Here is a 21970-nt window from a genome sequence, read left to right as displayed (position 1 = left end):
AAAGGGGCCTTGAGATCATATAGTCAAACCTTTGATTCTAAAGATAGGGAAACTGAACCAAAGAGATTAAAACTGAAACCGCACAGCTAGTGACAGAACCGAGACTTGAAAGTCCATGTTTTGTTTCCCAGCCCCTTTCCTACTCTGTCCTATGTTCTTATTTATGTCCGTGCTCTCATCTGCAGTGTCAGTCTCTTAAATTTCTGGTTTTGGTAACCTTAGAAACTGTATGAACAAATCTTTAACAACTGAGTGTCCCAGGTTTTTTTCAGCAAAGTTTAAAATGACTTAATAGAAACTTACTTTCATTTGCTTTTTCACTTTCCTTTTGGCTACTCAGATTTCATTTTGCCCATATCTAAACTTTTGGCCATGAAGTTGGAAGGACAGACTTGCTATTAGCTGAGCTAGGGAACACTGCAACAGGAGGAGGTTTTCAGTGGAGGGCTCAGTTCAAGTTTGAAAATACTAACTTTCAGGTGCCTGTTACACATCAGTGGAGATGTCAAGTAAGCAGTTTGGACATAATGAATCTGAAATTCAGAATAGAAGTTTGGACTGGATGTATGTCCAAAATGTGAGTGGAAGTTGAAAGACTACAGATGGTATTTAAAACTATGTATGTACACTGCTAAGAGATCACCAAGTTGCTATGTGTAGGTGGAGAAATGAAGCCCAAGAGCCAAGCATTCTAGCACTTCTAATAAGATACTGGGGAGATGAGGAACCAGCAAAAGAGAGTGAGAGTTAGTCGCCATTGAGGTTGGAGGAAGCTTGTAGGGCTGATTCTGTCCTGGAAGTCCAGGGTTTCAAGGAGAAGAGAGCAACTGGGATTTGATAGATGACTGCACTCTGGCATCTAGATCTGGAAAGTTACACAGCCTCTTTGGACACTTAGCCCTGTCGCAGTTAGTGGCTTCAGTGTGTGTGTGTGCGTGCAAACATGCACTGTTAGCCCCCTTCTTTTTTGTAATATAAACTAGGACATATTAAGCAGAATAAAAATACATGGTAACAGAGAGAAAAATGATTTAGTGGGAGGAAGCCAAGCCCAATGAGCTGCTGTTCCTGTACTTCAGAGTGGCCTGATCTATGACGTGGCCTCATACATGTCTTAGCAGCAGGAATTTCAAAGTCTCCTGGCTCTACTTCCACGTATGTCCCATGGGACCTAGTGTGAGTGTTCGCCACTTTAGCTCAGTTTCCTCATCAGTAAAATGGCTGTGGCTACCTTGTTTTCCAGGAGATGTTTAAAGTGGCATTAATCAGTTCTTTATAAAACATTGAGTGTTTATAAAAGTGACATAACTCACTGGCCCATCCCTAATGTGTTTTTTACCTAAGAGCCCCTCTATGTGTGTATATAATACTTGTTACTTAAGGAAATCAGCGAGACTGGACTCCAGCACCGCGTTTGCCTGACTCTGGCAGACTTTGCAGACGTCCCTGTATAGGATGCCCGCAATCTCCCTTGGTGTTTGTACATGTTGAGACTTTCGGGGCTTCTGTCTCTCCTGGGGCCTCTCTGCCCTTGTGTGTGAACTGTCTCAGGCTTTATGCTCCAGAGACATGGCTGTAGATGACCTGGGTCTTCACCTGTGTGAATTCTGGCTGGTCTCAGTCCATAATGAGGGAACAGTATACATTGTGTTTCTGAATACTAGTTTTTAGACATTAATTTTGGTGAAAGGGGTATATCCTAATTGGCTCATATCTGTTCTTCTCCTTAACAGGTCATCTTCCCATTTACCCAGATGCCTCTGATACCGTGTGCCTGGCCTGGAATTACAGAGATGCCCTTGCAGTCATTTGGTCTCACGAGTGTGTGGTGTGTTTCTTTGCCGGTCACACTCACGATGGCGGCTACTCCGAGGACCCTTTTGGTGTGCACCACGTCAATGTGGAAGGGGTTATTGAGACCGCCCCGGACAGCCAGGCTTTCGGCACCGTGCATGTCTATCCGGACAGGATGGTGTTGAGAGGGAGAGGCCGAGTCACAGACAGGGTTATGAATTACAAGAGGGAAAAACCTTTTCCATTTTCAGTCTGATTTATTTTATCTTTATAGGAAGAGGATGACTTCGGTTTGAGTTTTTGTTCTCCCACCCCACCCCGAAACCCTCAGTGTCCCTGTTTATTATCCTGTTGGCATACCAAAGCATGTTCACGACTTCAGTGTGTGTCAGCTTGTGAGACCTCTGGACGTCGTCTCTGGGCTGTAAATCCAGTGCTGAAATTGGAAAAGATGAATGAATGTGAGCCAGGGAGGAGACCCTCGGGGGGCGGGGATGAGATATAGTCCTCAAGTCAGACTTTACTTTAGCCTTACCTGAGTTAAAAAAAATTTTTTTTTTTACTTTGTACAAGGAGAATATGCTCACATATTACTATATAACTTAAAATTCATAATAAAAAAGAAATAAGCTCAGGTAAAGCTTTTCCTTTTAACCCTGCTATGCAAATGAGCTTTGGACATATTTTTGCTCAGAGTATTCATCGTATTGTACTTTTATAGACTTGTGTTCCTATTTTGTAGACCAAAGCTATCAAGTTGCTTCACAGGTGACTTAGTGGTGCTCCCCTTCACACAGGTGAATGTGCGCCCTCCCATGGGAGGCTAAGAAGGACCTTTGAAGGTATGTGGTCCTCTGTGACGCCAACCAAAGCAGAAGCAAGTGCCATGCAGCTGTGTGCCTGCTCCCGTGGTCGATTTGGGCCACCAGCTAGTGCTGGTGAGGACAGCAGCCAAGTGAATTTACCCGACTCCCTTTGTAGATGAGTGGGACCTGTTAATGCCGTTGTCATATGTGCTAAGGCTTATTCTCAGAAACACATACTAGATGGCAAATGGGGACTGTTGAAGTGTAGAGAAGGTCTGATTCAGGGCTTAAAAACAGTAGGAGATAAACCAATACTAGTCAACATGAGTGCCTGCTGCATACCTAGGCATAATGGGGGTATTCGTCTTCTATGGCTACTGTGACAAATTACCACACACCTGGTGGCTTAATTAACACACATTTGTTCTCTTACAGTTCTGGAGTCAGAAGTCTGAAATTACTGCCACTGGGCTGAGATCAAGGTGGTGTTAGGGCATGCTCCCTCGGGAGGCTGGGGGAGGGCCCGTTTCCTTCCCTTTCCCAGCTTCTGGAGCTGTGTTTCTTGCAGTCCTTGGTCCCTTCTTCCATTGTCAGAGCCAGCAAGGTACCGTTTTCAAGTCTCTTTCTGCTTTGTTGTTACATCACCGTTTCCTCTTCCGTCTGTGTAGTCGTCTTTGTGTCTCCTCGCTTTCCCACAATTGCGATCACATTGAGGGCCCACCAGGTAATCCAGGATCATCTCACCTCCAGAGCCTCAACTCGATCACATCTGTGAAGTCCATTTTGCTGGATAAGGTAACATTCATACACTCTGGGGATTAGGGCCTGGATCTTTGAGGGCCGTTGTTCAGTTTACAAGAGAGGTGGCTGCAATGTACTCCCTGCACTCGCCAACTTTGGTGGTGAGGAGACAGATCCCTAGGTATAAATGTGGGCAGACAGGACTGTGGGAATGTGGAGCAGGAATTTAATTCTGTTTGAGGGAATTAGGGATGACTTGAAGAAGAAGAACGGTTTAAATGGGCGTGGAAGTGTATTTCAAGTAGATAGAATAGCATAAGCAGAGGCATGGAAGGATATGCAGAATTTAGGAGAGGCAAGTAATACTATGAAGAGTCTCCAAAAGTAATAAAGCAGAAAAGGTTAAGCTTGGGCTACGTGGAGAAAAGGCGTGAATGACCAGCCAGAGTTGGGGTTTATCCTGGCATACAGTGTGAGGAGCCCTCGGGCTCCTGCGCTGGGTGGTGTATGGTGAGACTTGTGTGTCAGTCCCGGCCGTAGCTACTGTGAGCTGGTGTAGAAGAATAACAACGGCAGAAAAAGATTGGGGGTGAGAAGCAGGCTTTGATAATAGAAATATTAAACTTACTATAATACTTAAATTCACCTGAAAAGTAGAGTTCAAAAACAATTAAAGGCACTACCCTCCCTTTATACACTTATGGAGACTTAAAAGGAACTGTATAATCACAGCATTCAGTGTGATGTGGGTGATGCTGGTGTGATGAAAGTGTCTCAAAAAGTATTTCTTTTTTTCAAACTGGAACTTCACCGTCTTTTAAGCGCAGAATCAAGCATTACTTGGAGGATGGGTAGGTCCTATACAGAATATGCTATTAAGTCCATTTCTTCATATATGACCTTAACAGTTATACTAAAAGGTATAAAAGCCATAAATATTATACAAACTAAATATATAATGGAACACTGAAATCCTTTATTGACCCTTAAAATAAATTTTACTTTAATTGCTTTAATATCAACAAGATTTTTTTATCATTTTACCTTATCTAAATCTTGATCAAGAATTTCTGACCAGTGGCCATTGCGTAAAACAAACAAAACACATGCATACCTCCTCCAAACATTTAATAAAAACAGAGGCAAATTTTTTAGGCTCATTTTCACTCTCCTGACATAAGATTGGTGCTCATAACTTTTTGAGTGAACTATTTCCTAAATCTCATGAAGCAGTGTCTGGGCTGCGGAGTCGGGCGGTGGCCTGTGCACAAACGGTGCTCTCCAGATGCGCCGTAGCAGTGCCGCCAACAGAAACACGGTGAGCCCCAGCAGGGATTTTAAACGTGTTAGCAGTCGAGTTTAAAAAGTGAATAGAAACAGTAAAAGTGAACTTTAATAGTATAATTTATTTACTGCAGTATATCTAAAAGATTTCAACATGTAATCAAAATAAAAATTTTACACTTTTAATATTATGTCTTTAAAATCTGGTATATATTTTATACTTATAACTTATCCATTTGGGCACTGACTTCCTTGGAAATACTTGCTCCATATTTAGATATAAAATCTGCAGTTGAAACAATTTGCAGATGAAAAAAAATTTGTAGTTTTAAAAAACGTTTATCAAATTTGGTCTTAATTTTTCACTTTCAATGTAATTAATGTTCCCTGTTTTCTTTTTGGTTCCAAATTCTTTTATTCTATCTAACGTTCTTTTCTTTTCAAGACATGCTTGCTGGTCCAGCTGGAGTTCTCATTTAGCTCATGGCACTGAACCAGTTAAATGTAATGAACCTGTTTCTATCATGTTAACCGAACCCCATTTCCCTCTGTTTTAGCCACTATGTGCAGCCCTCTGTGAGCACTTTGTACTTCTAGAGTGCTCTCGTATTGCTGGTTTAATCCTCGCGACTGTACCAGTAGTATTAATGCTGCTTTATAGATAAAGAAACATCCACCGGGAGGTTTTTTTATATTTGCCCAAGTCACACGTACAGCGGGGACACTGAGTTAGAATGCATAATTTTTAGCTTTGTTTTGACTGCCTTTTCTGCTGCACTCTGACACAATGGCATGTCAGACCCCATCTCTTAACTAGTCCCATCCAGCCCTGTGCTGTACTGTAGTCAGCCTTAGAAAGTTCTTAGAATTAAAAATATAATCCATATTTATAAAAATGGGAAATTTTCATTTTAAGAACAGGATCTGTTTAAATTACTGTCTTGCAGTGAGTTGGCCAGGAGGAGCGCATCTCCTTGTTAACGTATATGTAGACCCAGGCAGCAAATGGGAAAAGGGCGATTGTGATGGCCACAGCCAGCTGAATTCTTCCACCGGCTGGATGCCTATAAAAACACAAAAATTGTTACAAATAAAAATCTCATTAAAATTACAGATTGCTTTGGAAACAAGTATAAAGACAGAATTTGGTAAAATACATCATTTTTTTATATGATCCCTTTTTAAAAACATTTTTTATTGAAATATATCGTACTATGAATTCTTTATTCTAAAGGCAAATCTTTGTTGTTTATATGTGTTGCAAATAGCTTTTCCCACTCAATCATGTCTTTTGAGGAACTGAAGTTGTTGACTAAGCAATGTTAAAATTGATCTTTTTATAATGATTTTTGTGTCCTGTACAAGAAAATTTTCCCTCCCAAAGGTCTTGAAGTCTTATCTTCTCTAAAGGTTGTACTGCTTTCACATGAGATCTATAATCCACGTAGAATTCATTTTTCTGAAAGTTGTAAGGTAGGGGTTGTTTTGCTTTTTTCCCATGTGGATATTCAAATGCTCCAGCATTATTTATTATGAGGACTGCCTTTCTTCCCTACCCTGCAGTGTCACTATGTCATAAGTCTCTGGATGGATCGATCTGTTTCTAGATTCTATTTTGTTTCACTAATTTATCCTTTTGCCAATAATAGGTTTAGCCTATACTGCCATAGGACAATTATTTAGTTCTTCCTTATTTTAATATTTAGGTCTTCTTGAGTTTCTCTCATAATATTTTATAGTTTTGTGTGCAATATTTTGCACGTCTCTGCTAGATTTATTCCTAGGGAGTTGATTTTTTTTTTGTTATTGTAAATGGTAACTTTCTGTTACGGTTTTCTATTACTTGCTAATAAGAGTGCGGTTGATTTTAGTAAATTGACCTAGTATCCAGCAATTATGCTAAACTCACTTATTCAAATAACTTTTTAGATTCTTTTTGATTTTCTATGTATGCAATCATGTCACTCATGAATAAGGAAAATTTAATTTTTCCTTTTCAATCTTTGGCCTTTTTTTTTCTTTTTCTTGCCTTTTCATACTGGCCAGGACAGTCGCTAGGACAGCGTTGAGTAGAAGTGTCAGTAGTGACCAAGCACATCTCATTCCTGACCTCAGGGAAAGTTTCACTGGCTCACTGTTCAGTGTCGTGCTTGGGCATAGATGCCCTTCATCTGGTCATGTTCCTGTGTATGCCTGTTTTCTATGAGCTTTTATCATGAATGGATGTTGAATTTTATCAGATGCTCTTTTTGTGTATATTAAGAAGACAGTTTGATTTCTTCTTTCATTCTGTTACTATGGTAGGAAACATTGGTTGCTTTCTGAACATTAAACTGTGTTCCTAGGGTAAACACATTTTTCCATCTGTGGTCATAAGTGAGATTGCCATGTAATTTCTTCTTCTTCTTCTTCTTTTTTTTTTTTTTTTGTAATGTTCTTGTCAAGTTTTGGTATCAAGGGTATTCTGCCCTAAGAAAATGAATTGGGAAGTGTTTCTTCTTTTTTTGTTCTCTGGAAGAGTTTGTTGAAGCTTAGAATTATTTTTTCCCTAACTATGAGGTAGAATTCTTTAGTTATACCATTTGGTCTAGAGTTTGTTTTTTTTTTTATTTTAGGAAAAGTTTAAATTATGGACTCAGTTGCCTTAATATTTATGGGACTGTTCTAAGTATTTCTTGTATCAGTTTTGATAAATTGTATTTTTTAATGAATTTGTTCATTTTTGTCTACATTTTCAAATTTATTGGCAAAAAGTTGTTCATACTTTCTTATGATTTTACAATATCTACTGGATAACAATGATCTGTTTTTCATTCCTGAAATTGGTTATTTGTACCTCCTCGTCTGTGTTCACTCTTATTATTTTCTGTTTTTGTCTTGCCAGGGCTTCACAGTGTTGTAAATCATTCCAGAGAATGAATATTTAACCTACTTAATCCTCTAGCTTTTATGCTGACTTTTCATTTCATTGGTTTCTATGTTTATATTTACTTTCTTCTTGTTTCTTTGGGTTTAAGTTGATGTTCTTTCTTAACTTCTTTAATTGGAGAATTCCTAAGTTCTTGGAAGATTAGCTCACTGATTTTTGCCCTTCTTTGTTTTTTTTTTTTAAATATATGTATTTAAGGCTATCATTATCCCTCTAAGCATGTTTTTTAGCTGTTTTCCCCAGATTTTAATATGTAGTATTATCATTATATTCAAAATATCCTCTAAAATCATGTGATTTCTTTTACCCAGATATTATTGGGAAGTGTATTTCCTAATTTCGAAACTTACAGTGACTGTTATTTTTGTCAACTATTTCTAGCTTAATTGCACTGTGGTCAAAGAACATTCTCTGAAAGTTTTCGGGGCTTATTTCATGGCCCAACATACAGCCTTTTTATGAACCTTTAATGTGTACTTGTAAAGATTGTGAATTCTGCCATTCTTGGTGCCAGTGTTCTGTATGTGCCGGTTAGCTCAAATCGTCTGTATTGTTACTGGGTTTTTTTGTTTGTTTTCTTGCACTATTAGTGACTGAAAGAAGTCTGATAAAGTCTCCCAAGATGATTGTAGATTTTCCAACTTCAGTTCTGTCAATTTTTATCTATTTTGAGGCTGTGTTGTTATATACAAATTTAGAATGGTTATCATGTATCTGTTATAATGGTTTATTTTACCTTACTGATTTAATGAATCTTTAGTCCTTAAAAGGTGTCTTTCTTTGGTGTCTTAAATCCACTTTTGATTAAGTGGTGTTGAGATCACTACATAGTGAAAAGGAAAAAAAGATAATTTCCGATCAGTTCTTTATACTGTCACACTGGGATAAATCTTAACGAGATCAAGGAGTCAGTGTAAACACATGAACTAGGAGAAAACTTACTCTACTTTATACCCTGAGAGGAAGGAAAAATTTCCTATGATCCCATATCTGGAAGCAATAAGGAAAACGATTGATGTATTTGGTTACATTAAAAACAAAACATTTTCATGGCAAAGGAAAGTATACTTTGCATGAGCACAGTAAAATAAGCAATAAGAAATTGCAAAAACATTTTTTTCAGCTTATGTCACAAAGGGTTAATAGAGTGTATAAAAAGCTTCTAAAAATAGAGAAGACTAACAAGCTTAGAAACAGGTAAACCTATTATCTGTCAGAGATAAACCAATATTTTATAGAAAAAAGAATTGCAAATGGCTCTTAGTCATATGAAAATATGCTCACCTTTGATCCTAATAAGAAAAATGCAAATTAAAGTTACCCATTTCTCAACCATCTGATTAGTAAATATTCAAAATTTTGACAATATACTGTTGGTATTATATTTAATAGTGAAAGATTGGATATAGTCTAAACAGAGGACTGGATACACTATGGACCTATCAGCAGAATAAGGAAAGTCTTTATATACCACAGGATGATCTCTCCGGTGTAGTAAGGGGAAAATCAAAGAGGACAATTGTGTATAATGTACCTGTACTTATCTAAGATAAGCAGGAATACAAATAAACATACGTACTTGCTCCATCAAGAAACCATGCAAAGATAAACCATAAAATTGAAAAAAGTTTGTAGACAAGGGGAGTATAGCATTGAGGGGATCAAGAAGCTAGAGTACTCTGAATATACTTTGTTTTGTAGACTTGACTTTGGGGCCATGTAGCTATTTTACATAATTATAAAACAAAATATATTTTTTAACAAAATTATCCCTAGAAAAGAAAGTAAAATAATCTTAACTATATTCACTTGTTAGCTAGCATAGCACAAAGACTAACCATCCCAAGTAATTTGAATATACATCCCTTAGTGTAGTGGTCCCCAGCCTTTTTGGCACAGGGTTGGTGGGGTAAGAGGCAGGAGGCCAAGCTCAGGTGGTAGTGACCCCTGCCTTAGAGAGATGGTCCCTAAGAACAAAGCAAAACCCCCAAAAATCTGTTCTCAGTAACCATTGCTACTCTGAGACCGTGCTTGTGTTTTGGGATAAGTCAAATGAGTTGTGTTGAGGTCATTGAGATTAGAGGTTTTTAAATGATTAAAAGGAAATACAAGACTGTTTGAATTGCTAGAATCAGTATGAACTCATTTTTAAGTACACATGTAAAATGATAATCTTTATATTATAATATACATATTGCAGATGTACGTGAATTTCCTAGCTCTGTCCACTGAAAAGAACCAATGGCCAGTCTAGCAGCAGCGAGCGCTGCCCGTGCCTGGATTTCAACCTCTACACACCATGACCCACCAGCAGCAGCCAGGCTGTGTGGACACGTGGTTGATTGCAGGTCTGGGGCGTGAAGTATATGACGCTGTCCTGGAACACTTTGTCACACCAGAAAGCAGTAAAAGATGACTGGGGTTATGTCAGAAAGAATTCAGGATTCAAACCTGAATATATGCAACTGGTGAGGAGGGACAGTGGCAGTATCAATAAAGGTGACAACTTCTATGGACTGAAAAAAATGAGCTATGTTATTGAAATCCATGACTTCAAAATGATCCCACCCACACAGCATAAACAAAACTCCTTGGTCACTTTTGGAAGATTCCCAGGCATGAAAACTTGGAAAAGTTTTCTTTCTTGAAAACTTGGAAAATTACAAAACAACTCTTATTTTTTTTTCCTTTTCCTCTTAAGATCTGTATCTCAAAGAGCTGTTAAGTGGACGTTTCTCTTTATAGAAGTCTTACAGCTAATAATCAAGGAATGGTATAACTAGAATAGCACTGTTTTGAAACTCAAATGAATTCATGGACTTAGGCAGTGATCATCAAAGACTACAACATTATGAAGAAACAGCTAGGCATTATCTATATTATGGTGGAAGTACATAATACCACCCGTGAAGTAGTTTTGCTTAGTAGTACCAGTAATGACACCAGAATCTGGCCAGGTCTCTAGATCTGCCCACCAGTTTATTGGAAATACACAGCCCAGAGGAACAAGTGTTTATAAGACAACTGGGGAAAGGTAAACATTGACTGGAACACTCGATTCTGTAGAATTATTCTTTTATTTTCTGTGTGTGTTGATGGTAAAGCAGTTGTTTTTTAAGTGCTTCTCTTTTAATGATATATACTGAAACATTTAGACATAAAACAATATGATGTCTGGATTTATTTCAAAGTAATCCGTAAGTATGGAGAGGACAGTGATCCAGATCAAACGTGATTGGACAAATACTGATTATTGTTTAAGCTAGGTGATGGGTATGTCTGATTCATTATATTAGCCTCTCTGCTTTTGTATATGTTTGAATATTTTAAATAAAAAATTAAAACAATCACAAAACGTCCTTTTTCTGTAATGCTAGCCTTAAAGTCTACTTTTTAAAATTAAAATTGCTATACTAACTTTCATTTGGTGTTTGTAAAGTGTATTTTTTCCATCTTTTGACTTTCAGTCTTTCTGTATTACATAATTAAGGGGTATATTTTGTAAGCATTTGTTTAGTGGGTTTTTAATATTTTTATCTGCATTGAAATCTTTGACTCTTAGTTGGAATATTTGGAACATTTGCATTTAATGCAATTTCTCACATACTTGGGCTTATTTTCTAAATGCCTGCCTCCTATTTTCCCTAACCTATTCTTTTTCTCTTCTTTTTCTGCTGTCTGTACCCACTCTTCTTTACTGTTTACCCCAAGGATTATCATGTGAGTCCATGACTTGCCAAAGTCTAATACAAGTTGGCACTTTCACTTCTTCCCAGACAACGTAAGGATCTTAGAACACTGTTCCTTTGTTTATCCCCTTCCAACTTATAAGCTACTCTTGTCATGTATTTTTATTCTTTATATGTTTAAGCCCCACAAAACATCATTATTGTTTTATAATGTTAATATTCTTTATATGTACTCACACTGTTTTTTTAATATGCACTTTATTCTTCTTTCAGTCTCCAAGCTTCTTTCTGAAGCCACTTTCCTTCTCCCTGAAGAACACCTTTCCGCTGGCCGCTCTCTGTGATCACATGGGGCCACTCAGTGGGAAACTGGGCACTTGTGGAAGTGTTCGTGATCATGGAGTTTTCAACCAGCTGTTAGTTTTCCTTAGGGAATGCAATATCTCTCAAAAGATCCCTGTTTTTACTTGTGTTGCAATAAGCTCACTTACCTACTTGGTCTGATCAACCTTGAACACATCTGATTGGAGAACTTACTTTGATGAACTGTGGCACAGGCTCATCCATGCTGTAATAATCACCAGGCCACTCAGCTCCCTATAAAATAGCATGCATTTCATGTTTCTGAAGCAGCTACAGGTAAGATGCACATCACCCCACTATCTCCATGATACTCGATTCTGCTGATTGTTGGATGACTTCCCTGAAGATATTTTCAAGTCTGGCATGAGCATAAATTATTTTTCTCAGCTTAAATCCCTACTTAAAAATAAATTTCACCTTATGAAGCAAATACGAACTCCATAACTGATTCCCAACTTAAAAATGAACAGGAAACCAGTAAAACAAAAAAACAGGCTTCTGGCTAAGATGGAGGTGTAGGTAGACACACTGTGCCTCCTTGCACAACCAAAATAAGGACAATAACGATTTACAAACAAAACAACCAGAACTGACAGAAAGTTGAACTGTATGGAAGTCGGACAACCAAGGAGTTAAAAATAGGCACAGTCATCCAGACCAGTAGGAGGGGTGGAGTCAGGCAGCTGGGTGAAGAGGGATTACGACACAAAAAGCAGTGGTTGGCAGACCCCAGGCTTGGGGTGGCAATGGGCAGACCCAGTGAGGCAGCGATTGTGAAGCAAGGCAGTGGGAGCAAGATGGCTGGCTGACCAGGCGGTCCCACATTTGCACTGAGATAAACCAGGTGAAACAGGAGCAAGACAGACCGAGCAAGCCAGGGTCCCAGTGCCAGGAAATACAGCCTCAAAAACACTGAAAACACCTGTGGGGGTTGAGGTGCTGGGAGAGACTCCCAGCCTCACAGGAGAATTTGTTGGAGAGACCCACAGGGTCTTAAGACATACACAAGCCCACCCACATGGAAATCAGCACCAGAAAAGCCCAGTTTGCTTGGGGGAAGCAGTGGAAGGGACTGAAATCTGGCAGAGAGTGGAGCAAGCACCATTGTTCCCTCTTGGACCCCTCCCCCACATACAGCGTCACAACCCAGTGATGCAGGTTGCCCCACCCTGGTGAATACCTAAGGCTCAGCCTCTCACAGGTAACAGGTGCAACAAGACAAAAAAAAAAAAAAAAAAAAAAAAATGGCCCAAATGAAAGAACAGATCAAAGCTCCAGAAAAAAAGTGACAAAGAGATAGCCAACCTATCAGATGCACAGTTCAAAACACTGCCGATCAGGATGCTCACAGAATTGGTTGAATTTGGTCATAAATTAGATGAACAAATGCAGGCTACAATAAAAGAAATGAAGGAAAATGCATAGGGAACCAATAGTGATGGGAAGGAAACTAGGGCTCAAGTCAATGGAGTGGACCAGAAGGAAGAAAGAAACAACCAAACAGAAAAGAATAAAGGAACGAGAATTCAAAAAAATGAGGAGAGACTTAGGAACACCCAGGACATCTTTAAACATTCCAACATCCAAATTATAGGGGTACTAGAAGGGGAAGAGGAAGAGCAGCAAGTAGAAAAGTCATTTGAACAAATAATAAAGGAGAACTTCCCCAACCTGGCAAAGGAAATAGATTTCCAGGAAGTCCAGGAAGCTCAGAGAGTCCCAAAGAAGTTGGACCCAAGGAGGAACACACCAAGGCACATCATAATTGCATTACCCAAGGTGAAAATGAAGGAGGGAATCCTAGAAGCAGCAAGAGATAAGGAGACAGTCACCTACAAAGGAGTTCCCATCAGACTGTCAGCTGATTTCGCAAAAAGACCTTGAAGGCAAGAAGGGGCTGGAAAGAAGTATTCCAAGTCATGAAAGGCAAGGACCTACATCCAAGATTGCTCTATCCAGCAAAGCTTTCATTTAGAATGGAAGGGCAGATAAAGTGCTTCTCAGATAAGGTCAAGTTAAAGGAGTTCATCATCACCAAGCCCTTATTTTATGAAATGTTAAAGGGATTATGTAAGAAAAAGAAGATAAAAAACATGTAAAGTAAAATGACAACAAACTCACAGTTCTTAACAACCACACCTAAAACAAAACAAAACAAAACAAAAAAACCAAACTAAGCAAACAACTAGAACAGGAAAAGAACCACAGAAATGGAGATCACATGGAGGGTTAGCAACAGGGGAGTGGGAGGAGGAGAGGGGGAAAAGGTACAGAAAATAAGTAGCATAGATGGTAGGTAGAAAATAGGGGAAGGGTAAGAATAGTATGGGAAATGTAGAAGCTGAAGAACTTATGGCACATGGACATGAACTAAAGGGGGGAATGAGGGTGGGAGGGGTGTGCAGGGTGGAGGGGAATGAAGGGGATTATGGGGCAACTGTAATAGCATAATCAATAAAATATATATTTTAAAAAAACAGCTAAATCATGTCACTGGGTGGAATACTACAACCAAGAAAACAACTTCAATTTGACCAGATGTTCTTTTAACATTGTTTTAGGTAGTCAGCACTGGGCAGTGTTAGCACCAATCAGTAATTTGAGCACAAGTTGCAGAGATTGGGTCACATCTTCCCAGAGAGACATGATTTGCTGTGTGAGCCAGACTAATGATTTGGAATGGATTTATGCTAGAAATATGTGTTAAAACCACTCATCTTTCACATAGAGTAGGAAACAATTGTACTGGGCCACAGTGCCACTGGAAGCCTCACTTTGAGTTCACCATACCTTGTAGCTTCAAGTTGGACATGATTCACCCCTTCGCTTTGCATCCCCATTGACTGGCCCAACCTGATCCTGTTTCCCAAGGACAGGGGCCTGTGCTGTAGCAGTGCCTCACCAGTGATGCTTAACTTACAGGCCTCAAATCTTGGTATTAGCAGATGTTAGCAATGGGATAAAAGGAAAAGGAATTGGGCTATTAGACCTGGGTGGGAGGAAGCAAAGAGTTGAGAAGAATGAAAGGCCATGACTAGGAGATTGACCTCTGAGGTGGCTGATCACACTTGAAGATCAGATTTTGGCTTGAACCAGAATGGAATCAGTGCTGATGGAGTTTTCACCTTAGTAGGCTGAACTTTTACTATGTAGTATCCTTGCTCATAAGGGAGTCATGGTCCCACTGCCTGATGGCCATATGACATCATAATCCAATGGCTGCCTGGAGAAGTGATTGCGGTTCCATCGTTTCTCAGGTTCAGGTTGTGATGGAGATAATACCTTCCCTGCTTTTCATGGTGTAGTTACGAAGTCACTGTGCACAGATAAGGTGTGGAAATGGAACAGATTTCGGTTCTTCCCACCTGTTCCAGAGAGCCCAAGTCAGTGCTCACCTGCCCTCCTCCTCATGTAGGACGTTCCACTGTGTATGAAGCACCAGGTAGTGTGCCAAGTAGACAGCCCACACCGTGCAAAGGAAGATGTGTACTGCTGAGACACTCTTCCAAATAAAGTTACCTAAAAATGGAAATCACAGAATCATATCCCAGAGAAAAATGGTCTTACACGTATGGGCTTTGCTCTAGTCTGTTTTCAGGCAAAGCTTTCAGAGTAGTCTGGCTTTTCTCTTGTTTTGTTTTGAGGGACATCGTAGACATTGAAGCATCAATTGTAAACTTAAGCAGACATTTATTATTTTCGAGACTACCCTTTTTTGGGAATCCACTTTCCCACACTCCAGTCATGTGGACCTAAGTGAGGCCAATCGATGTGTTTCATCTGTTCCAGACAGCAGTTTAGCTCAGGACAACACATGACAAATCAGGGCTGACGACTCAATTCTTGAGCCTTTTGTGGAGGCATCAGGGGAGTGGATTCTAGATAGTGCTGGACTTTGTGTGGTGAAGACATGAGCTGAGCTGCATGGCTACCATGTGGAGCCTGGGACTGATGTCTGTGCAACAGACAGTGGAACTGACAGCTCAGACAAATTTAAGGACTCACCCATGAGGCCCGGGGCCAGCACTACCCTCACCTTTTCAGCAAGTATCCCACTACATCTCCTTTGTAGCTTAGAGCCATTTGAGTTTAGTTTTTTCTTCCTTGCTTGCAATGAATGAAGCCCTGACTTACTAAAGATGCAGGCAGAGTTCTAAGGGCCTGTACAAGGAGCCCGAGCACCTAGGGGACAGGAGTGCCCCCACCCAGGTGGGAACCAGTCTTGATTCTAAGGCTCTGAGAACTTTCAAGTCCTACCAGTAGAAGCTGTTTTAAGAAAACTAAAGAATAACTTGCAGTATTAATATTCCCCATTAATAGGAAAATATTAGTAAATAATACAAAATACATTTTTTTCTAAGGCACTGTTTTATAGTATAAAACTGTCCAACTTAAGGTTTGCTGAGAGTGTTTAGGGTCATAAAAGGCAAAGCAGCTGTATTTTGTTCATAATTGAAGCAGATGCCCTACAGGCACTGCAAACTAGCTATTTTGAGTTAATTTTTTACATGTGTACCTGCCTGGGATAGATGCATAAGTAAGGAGTCCAAGAAGCAAGTTACAAAATAAATATATGATAAAGCCTCTGTTTTACAACCATTCATTCATTCGTTGACAAGCGTTCTTTTATTATCTCCATTCAGAATCCAACGTTCATACCTGTGACAAGAGGGTCAAGTCCAACGAGCAAGGTCAGCCCAGCAGGAATCATATACACAACCTGTTAGCAAACAGAGAGGAAGCTGTGTGGATTAAGGAGTGAGTGCAATATAGGAGATGTTCAGAAGCCCTGAGGAAGTAAGGAAAGACGACACTGGAGGCCATCACTTTCCATGACTTACCTTAGGGTTCAGGAACAGTTGAGGAAGTGGTAATCTGTTTTTAATGCACCTAACTGTGTCAAGCTGTAACTTTATCTGCCTTCATCCTAGACTATAGGCTATTCCAGGAAAGGCTCATGCCTCTCCGAGACCTAGCATTGAGTGGAGTTTGGGGTGTCAAAACTCACTGACCTCCTCAGCTCTCCCAAGCAACACCCATGTCCAAATGGCCTTTCCCCACTTGCATAAAAGAAAATGCTCTTTGAAAAGCAGGGCAGGAGTAGTTATAATCAGCTGCATGGCCCTGCTGGGTCTGGCACTGTGCACCATCCAGCCTGGTATTCCATCTCTGCAAGTGAGACCACAGAGAGCTTACTAACAAAGGATCAGATGTGCCCCAGAAGAAGACAGGGCCTTTCATCTTGGAAACTGTTGGTAAGTGGGTTTGGAGTCCAGAAGACTGACCCTGAAGAAGCCCTATTTTTCAAGCCTCATTCACAGGAAACAGACTCCAGCCAAACCTGCTGTGGTTGCATGTGTTTGGGGAAGAGGTCAAGTAAGGAGACAGTGGGTTTACAAGAAACACGGGGCTTTCCCAGAAATGTAGTTGCATAACCACATTAATCGCGACCCTATGTTGGAAAAGTTTAGTGTATTTGAACATTGTCAAAGCTGTGTAAGTTAAGTTATTTGCTGTCTTGACCCAGGGGAGAGAGCATCTGGATTTTTCAGATTCTGTTTATCTTTCCCACTCCACCCCTAATGATTACTGGTATATTGGCCAATACGACATTCAGACACTTGCAAGACAGGTCCTCTCATAGCTTCAGGTTAGACCAGTGCTTCCCCTACTTCAGTGTGCAGGCGAATTACCTGGAGATCTGATTAGAATGCAGATCTGACTCCAGAGTTCTGGGGTAGGGCCCGAGCCTCTGCTTTTCTACTAAGCTCCCTGGGGAGGCTGCTGCTGTGCCAAGGACCCCGCTTAGAGTGGTTTGGGGTTAGCGCCCCCTCCCTACCCTGGGGAAAGCTACCTGACTTAGTCACTGAGAGAGAGGGAGAGGGGGAGAAGTTACACACACACAGACCATTGGTTAAAGGATCTGAGATCTTATCTCAGTATATTGTAAGCATATGAACAAAAAAAACCCTTAAAACTAAGTAATGGTTTCCCATGGCAATCGTGCCATGTTAATCCCAATTTAAATTTTCTGTCTTGCATGAGATCATTTTTTGAGGGCAAAAAATGCCCTCAAAAACAATTGTTTCTGGTAAAACAAGTAAGAAAAACACACAGTATAAATATTAATGAACTCAGTAGAACCCACTTTGATAGTCCTTTATCTTTCTGTTGGTGGACTTTTTAAACTAAGGGTATCATAATGTTTACTTATGATACTGAGTTTAATGCAGCACATCATCACTGAGTTCTGTGGCAGTCCTTCCTAACACCACTCTCTCTTGTCCCTTTGCCACTGTAAAAACTGAAAAGCCAGTTTGTTTTCCCAGCCTATTTTAGCAGCAAGGGGTGAGCATGTTTCGGCAATGAAATGTAAAGTCTTCTTGGGGCAAAGCTGATACTCAGAGTACTTAACCAACATACATGGAGCCCAGCCCATAAGCCTATTTGTGTGTACAAACTATATAGCCTGCTTGAAGGGATTCTTGGAAAACAGTTCTTCCCTGATAAAAGGGAAGGACACCGAGGAGAAAAACCCATTTGCTCTTGCCTTGCTTCTTCCTACATGGGGTGCTCTTGCCTGGGGATGAGATGTTGGGAGCTGCAGCAGCCAGGCTGTAAAAGTGAGAGGAGCAGACAAGAAAGAAAGATCCTTGACAGTGCCATTGACCATTAGGCAGCTGCCTCTGAACTTCTTGTTAAGTGAGATAATCTGTATTTTTATAACCTATGCCAGTCAGATTTTCTATTATTTGCTCCTGCATGCATCTTGATACAAGTATGCTTCCTGAGTGAGATGAAGTAGGGAACTCAGAGATGAGTAAGGTGCAGTACAAGCCCCCAAGGCCCAGTAACCTAGGACTCAATTCATCTGCATGTTCATTCATTCTTTCATTTGTCTAGGAGTTGGTAAGGGAAGGTGCTATGTTAGGGTGCCTGAGAACCACCAAGAAGATGCTGGCCCCTGTGCCCTGGGAGCTGGTATGTACAGAGTCCACTCTAATGCAAAGAAAAATGTGCTAGTGCTATATTAAAGGCTCAAAGGGAGGATGGTCAGAGCCTACAGGAAAGAGGCAGGGATTTTTGTGGATGAGATGGCATTTGAGTTAGACCCTGAAGCTTGAGTAGAGTATGACATACAGGAATTGGAGGGGTGAGGCCGTCACCATAGTAGATGGACTGGGCTTCCAAGACCAAGCTGAAAAGGTGGGCTGGAGCCATATTGTGATGGATCTGGAATGCCAAGTTGGAGAGTTTCAATTTAGACATCTTGAAAAATGACAAAAATTTTCACAGTAGGAAGCAAAGTAAGGAAAGTGTTCTTAGCAGAAGAGGTGAGACAGCTAGAGGAAGGAGTTAGGAAGCTATTAAAAGTCCATGTAGGAGGTAATGGAGAGCTAAACTGCGAGTGAGGGACCTGCTGTTTATTATTCATATTATGTCACGTAAGCATGAAGTCAGAGGTAATATGCACAGGTACCATACAGACAAGCTATTAGACCTACATTGGGGTGTTTTTTGTTGTTGTTGTTTGATTGCTCTGTTTTATTATTATTATTACTTGACTTTTTGAAGGGATCTCAAAGACAATGGTAAGGAACAGAGAGATGTTAGAGATGACTGGGCTTTTGAGCAAGGATGATGCAGAGAATGATTCTGCTGATGACAGGAACTGGTGAGTTGGGAGGAGTGGGTTCTGGAAGGAAAGATGCTGGGTAGGACCTTGGGTGTATGTGAGAGTCAGTCTAGCAGTCCTTTGTAAGTTCAACAGGAAGCTGTAATTTGAGACTTGTCTGCAGGGAAGTAATATTTGGAACTCAGGTTACAAGTTAGAGTGCTGAGCAAGAGGCAATTTTACTTGATTCAGGGATGTGACTCTAGATAATACAAGAATGTAGTTCTACTCACAAAAAAAAAAAAAACTGACTAGAATTTTGCATTGTAACTCCAAATGCTTTCACTTGTTGCATCTGTACATGGTTGACATTTCATAGCCTAAAATCATCTCATTGGTGATATTGTACAGTCTTGTGTATCTGCACTGGAAGAAAGTGGGCAAAATCCAGACCTTTTAGAAAATGTGTGGCATGACCCCTCTCCCCCAAATGGTTTAATCAGAGCACTGGTTCAATGTGTACTGTAGGTTTTATGGGTTTCAGTTACTTTCTATAACTCACTGAATTAGCAGAGCCACAAACCTTAAGCCTGCCTTTCTCTGCTCAGGCGTTTGCTGGAGTGTCTGGGTAGAGACTCATACAGAGTGGTTCCATTGACTTTGGGAGTTCTGTCTGTGTCTTCAGTGGAAACAGTGTCCTCGGAGCATTTATTCAAGGGGAATACTGCTGGAAGACTCCTTGTCTGTGGAAAATTCTGTGTGTGAATTAACACACACACACACACACACACTACCTTATCACTCTGGCCCATTTTCCCCTAATATTTTAGGGAAAAGAGCTCACAGAAACTTGATTTCTAAGTCTTAAGCACACCAAGTGGAGGGGGTGGTAGCAAGTAGATAGCATTGTGTTTGGTGCAGCCCGTGTTTCTTTCAGATGCAGGGGAGCAGCTCATACTTACCATCCAGAGTTCTGCATCGGGGTCATTTACCTGCAGTACGAAAATATCAGGTGTTAGCAGACATACTCAGGTTCCATTCCCGCGTTTGGTCTGCTCTGTGATTCATCTCAGTCATGGGTACATTCCAGGCACTGCAACAGCCGCCCACAGGCACCAGGGATACAAAATGGGAATGAGACAAAGTCTAGCAGATCGTGATGGGAGGAGGGGCTTCTGGCTGAACAGAGCAGATGGTTTGAACGTGCAGCCCACACATTTTTGTAAACTGCAAGGAACTCTGAAAAGGGCGCTCCAGTCTCAGGGAATGAGGAAAGCTACTGGGAAGGGGCCCGAAAGTGAACTTGAAAGCCTAATTATGCAATAAAGGGTTTTGTTCTGATTCCTGGCCTAGACCCTGAACTATGTAGCTCATGTGTAGGGAGAATATTAAGAAAGGTGCCCAGGCTGCTTCTGCTCAGGTCCCTTTCCAAGTGACACACTCACTGTAAACCAGATCCTTCTAGCCTTTGAAGCAAAGAGAGGGGTGTGGCAGTCCTTGGAACACACCCGTGTGCCCGGTGGGGAGCAGGTTGGGGTTCCAGAAGCACTACCCAATCCTTGTCCTCCACCTACACTACCGCCTCTGCGACCCTACCAGTTCGCAGGTCTCCATTGTGCCCTGGGCAGGGGACGGAGCTGGGGGCCCAGCGCCTGTGGTTCCCGCGGGCCCCTTTCCCACCGCCCGCCTTGGGGGCCGGGCCGCTGACCTGCACCACGGCCGCCAGCGCGAAGAAGGCGGCCATCAGCCCATTGCACGCCCTCCATAGAACCCGCGACCAGCACCCCGCGTCGGACGCCATGGGCTCAGCGAGCGCAGGACGAGGAGGCCGGAGTTCAGCCCCGCCAGCCCTCCCTTCCGCCGGACGCCCGCCCCGCCCTGGCTCATCCCCGCCCCACCCGCGGGCGCGCATCCTGGCAAGGAGGTAGCGTTGCTGGAGCCGCTTTGCCCGCTCGCCCGGCCCCCAAACGCGGCTGGTGTGGAGTGTTGCTGTCCCCGTAGCTGAGAGCCAAAGTGAGCCCCTGGGGGCCTGGATGACTTGCCAAGGCCCCGCAGCTCATCGGTGGTGGAGGGACGTCTCATTTGACCCCAGAGAGGTCCAACTCCAATGCTTGTCTTCAGTACAGCTACCTTTCTCACATAAAAAAAGAGAGGGAGAGGAGGGAGAGGGAGGAGAGGGAGAGAGAAAAGAGATGAAAGACTGAGACAGATGCATGGGCGTTCGTGTGTGTTTTCTGGTTAGTATTTATGCATTTCTTTAGAAAGCTCAGGAATTTTCAAAGCCCTCTAAGCATTATGGTAATTTTTTTTACAGGGGCGACAGCTATATTAGCATCTTAAACAGTTCACAGCTTTTCTGCAGGCAGGCTCGGTTATCTTCATGGGTTTTTATTATAAAAGGTATTTACATAGTATACATATTTACAATTCTCCCCCACCAGCAAAACCAACAAAATTTTCACATGCGTTGCTCATGAATTTCTTATAAACTAAAGACACTGAAATATTCACTGTTCTTCTCTTGCTTTATAGTTTTTTTCTGTTTTGTAATTTACCCTTCTGATTAGTTCTTCCCCAGGCTCATTTACATATCCATGGGCCTCATCATTTTTGCTGTTCTAGAGTTTTCATCACTTTAGATCGGTCCTCCTCTCCTTTCCACTAATCTCCTGAAACTTCAGAAATTTCTTCTCTTGATTTCATTCCTTTCCAGGAATACTTATTTCAGGAGCACCATTGGCTGGGTGCC

General features: G+C 41.3%; 2 protein-coding genes across 9 annotated transcripts in view; one reads left to right on the top strand and one right to left on the bottom strand.

The window, feature by feature from the left end:
* ADPRM (ADP-ribose/CDP-alcohol diphosphatase, manganese dependent) overlaps positions 1-10977 on the top strand; it is a 29912-nt gene extending 18935 nt beyond the window's left edge. For 4 of the 7 annotated variants that reach the window (XM_036032979.1, XM_036032982.1, XM_036032981.1 and 1 more), the window contains one exon: positions 1734-10977. In XM_036032979.1, coding sequence (XP_035888872.1) covers positions 1734-2050 — 317 coding nt within the window. In that variant the 3' untranslated portion in view covers positions 2051-10977. The remainder of the gene's footprint in view (positions 1-1733) is intronic. The other 3 variants (XR_004904763.1, XR_004904762.1, XR_004904764.1) reach the window with 3 other exon arrangements.
* Positions 4998-21086, bottom strand: TMEM220 (transmembrane protein 220). Of its 2 annotated transcripts, XM_028534615.2 has the most exons (6): positions 20930-21085; positions 20184-20213; positions 16266-16326; positions 15002-15125; positions 11781-11840; positions 4998-5689 (listed from the first exon to the last, which is right to left on the bottom strand). In XM_028534615.2, the coding sequence occupies exons 1-6, from the start codon at positions 21020-21022 to the stop codon at positions 5554-5556; spliced, it is 504 nt and encodes a 167-aa protein (XP_028390416.1). In that variant the 5' UTR covers positions 21023-21085; the 3' UTR covers positions 4998-5553. The 2 variants fall into 2 exon arrangements, with proteins under 2 accessions (XP_028390416.1, XP_035888878.1); XM_036032985.1 differs by lacking the exon at positions 11781-11840 and having other exon boundaries at positions 20930-21086.
* Positions 21087-21970: the final 884 nt, after the last annotated feature.

Source organism: Phyllostomus discolor, chromosome 8 (assembly GCF_004126475.2).
Source record: "Phyllostomus discolor isolate MPI-MPIP mPhyDis1 chromosome 8, mPhyDis1.pri.v3, whole genome shotgun sequence".
In the NCBI taxonomy this organism is placed as follows: domain Eukaryota; kingdom Metazoa; phylum Chordata; class Mammalia; order Chiroptera; family Phyllostomidae; genus Phyllostomus; species Phyllostomus discolor.
The sequence above is the reverse complement of the archived record's forward strand: the minus strand, read 5'-3'. Positions and strand labels throughout refer to the sequence as shown.

Excerpts from the sequence above, each read along its gene's own strand:
- TMEM220 (XM_028534615.2), bottom strand. The coding sequence starts at position 21,022 with ATGGCGTCCGACGCGGGGTGCTGGTCGCGGGTTCTATGGAGGGCGTGC. Across the intron at positions 15,126-16,265 it reads ACTTGACCCTCTTGTCACAG|GTAACTTTATTTGGAAGAGT; the intron begins GTATGAACGTTG and ends TTCCATTTTTAG. Across the intron at positions 5,690-11,780 it reads CTGTGCCACAGTTCATCAAA|GCATCCAGCCGGTGGAAGAA; the intron begins GTAAGTTCTCCA and ends GTGTTTTTATAG.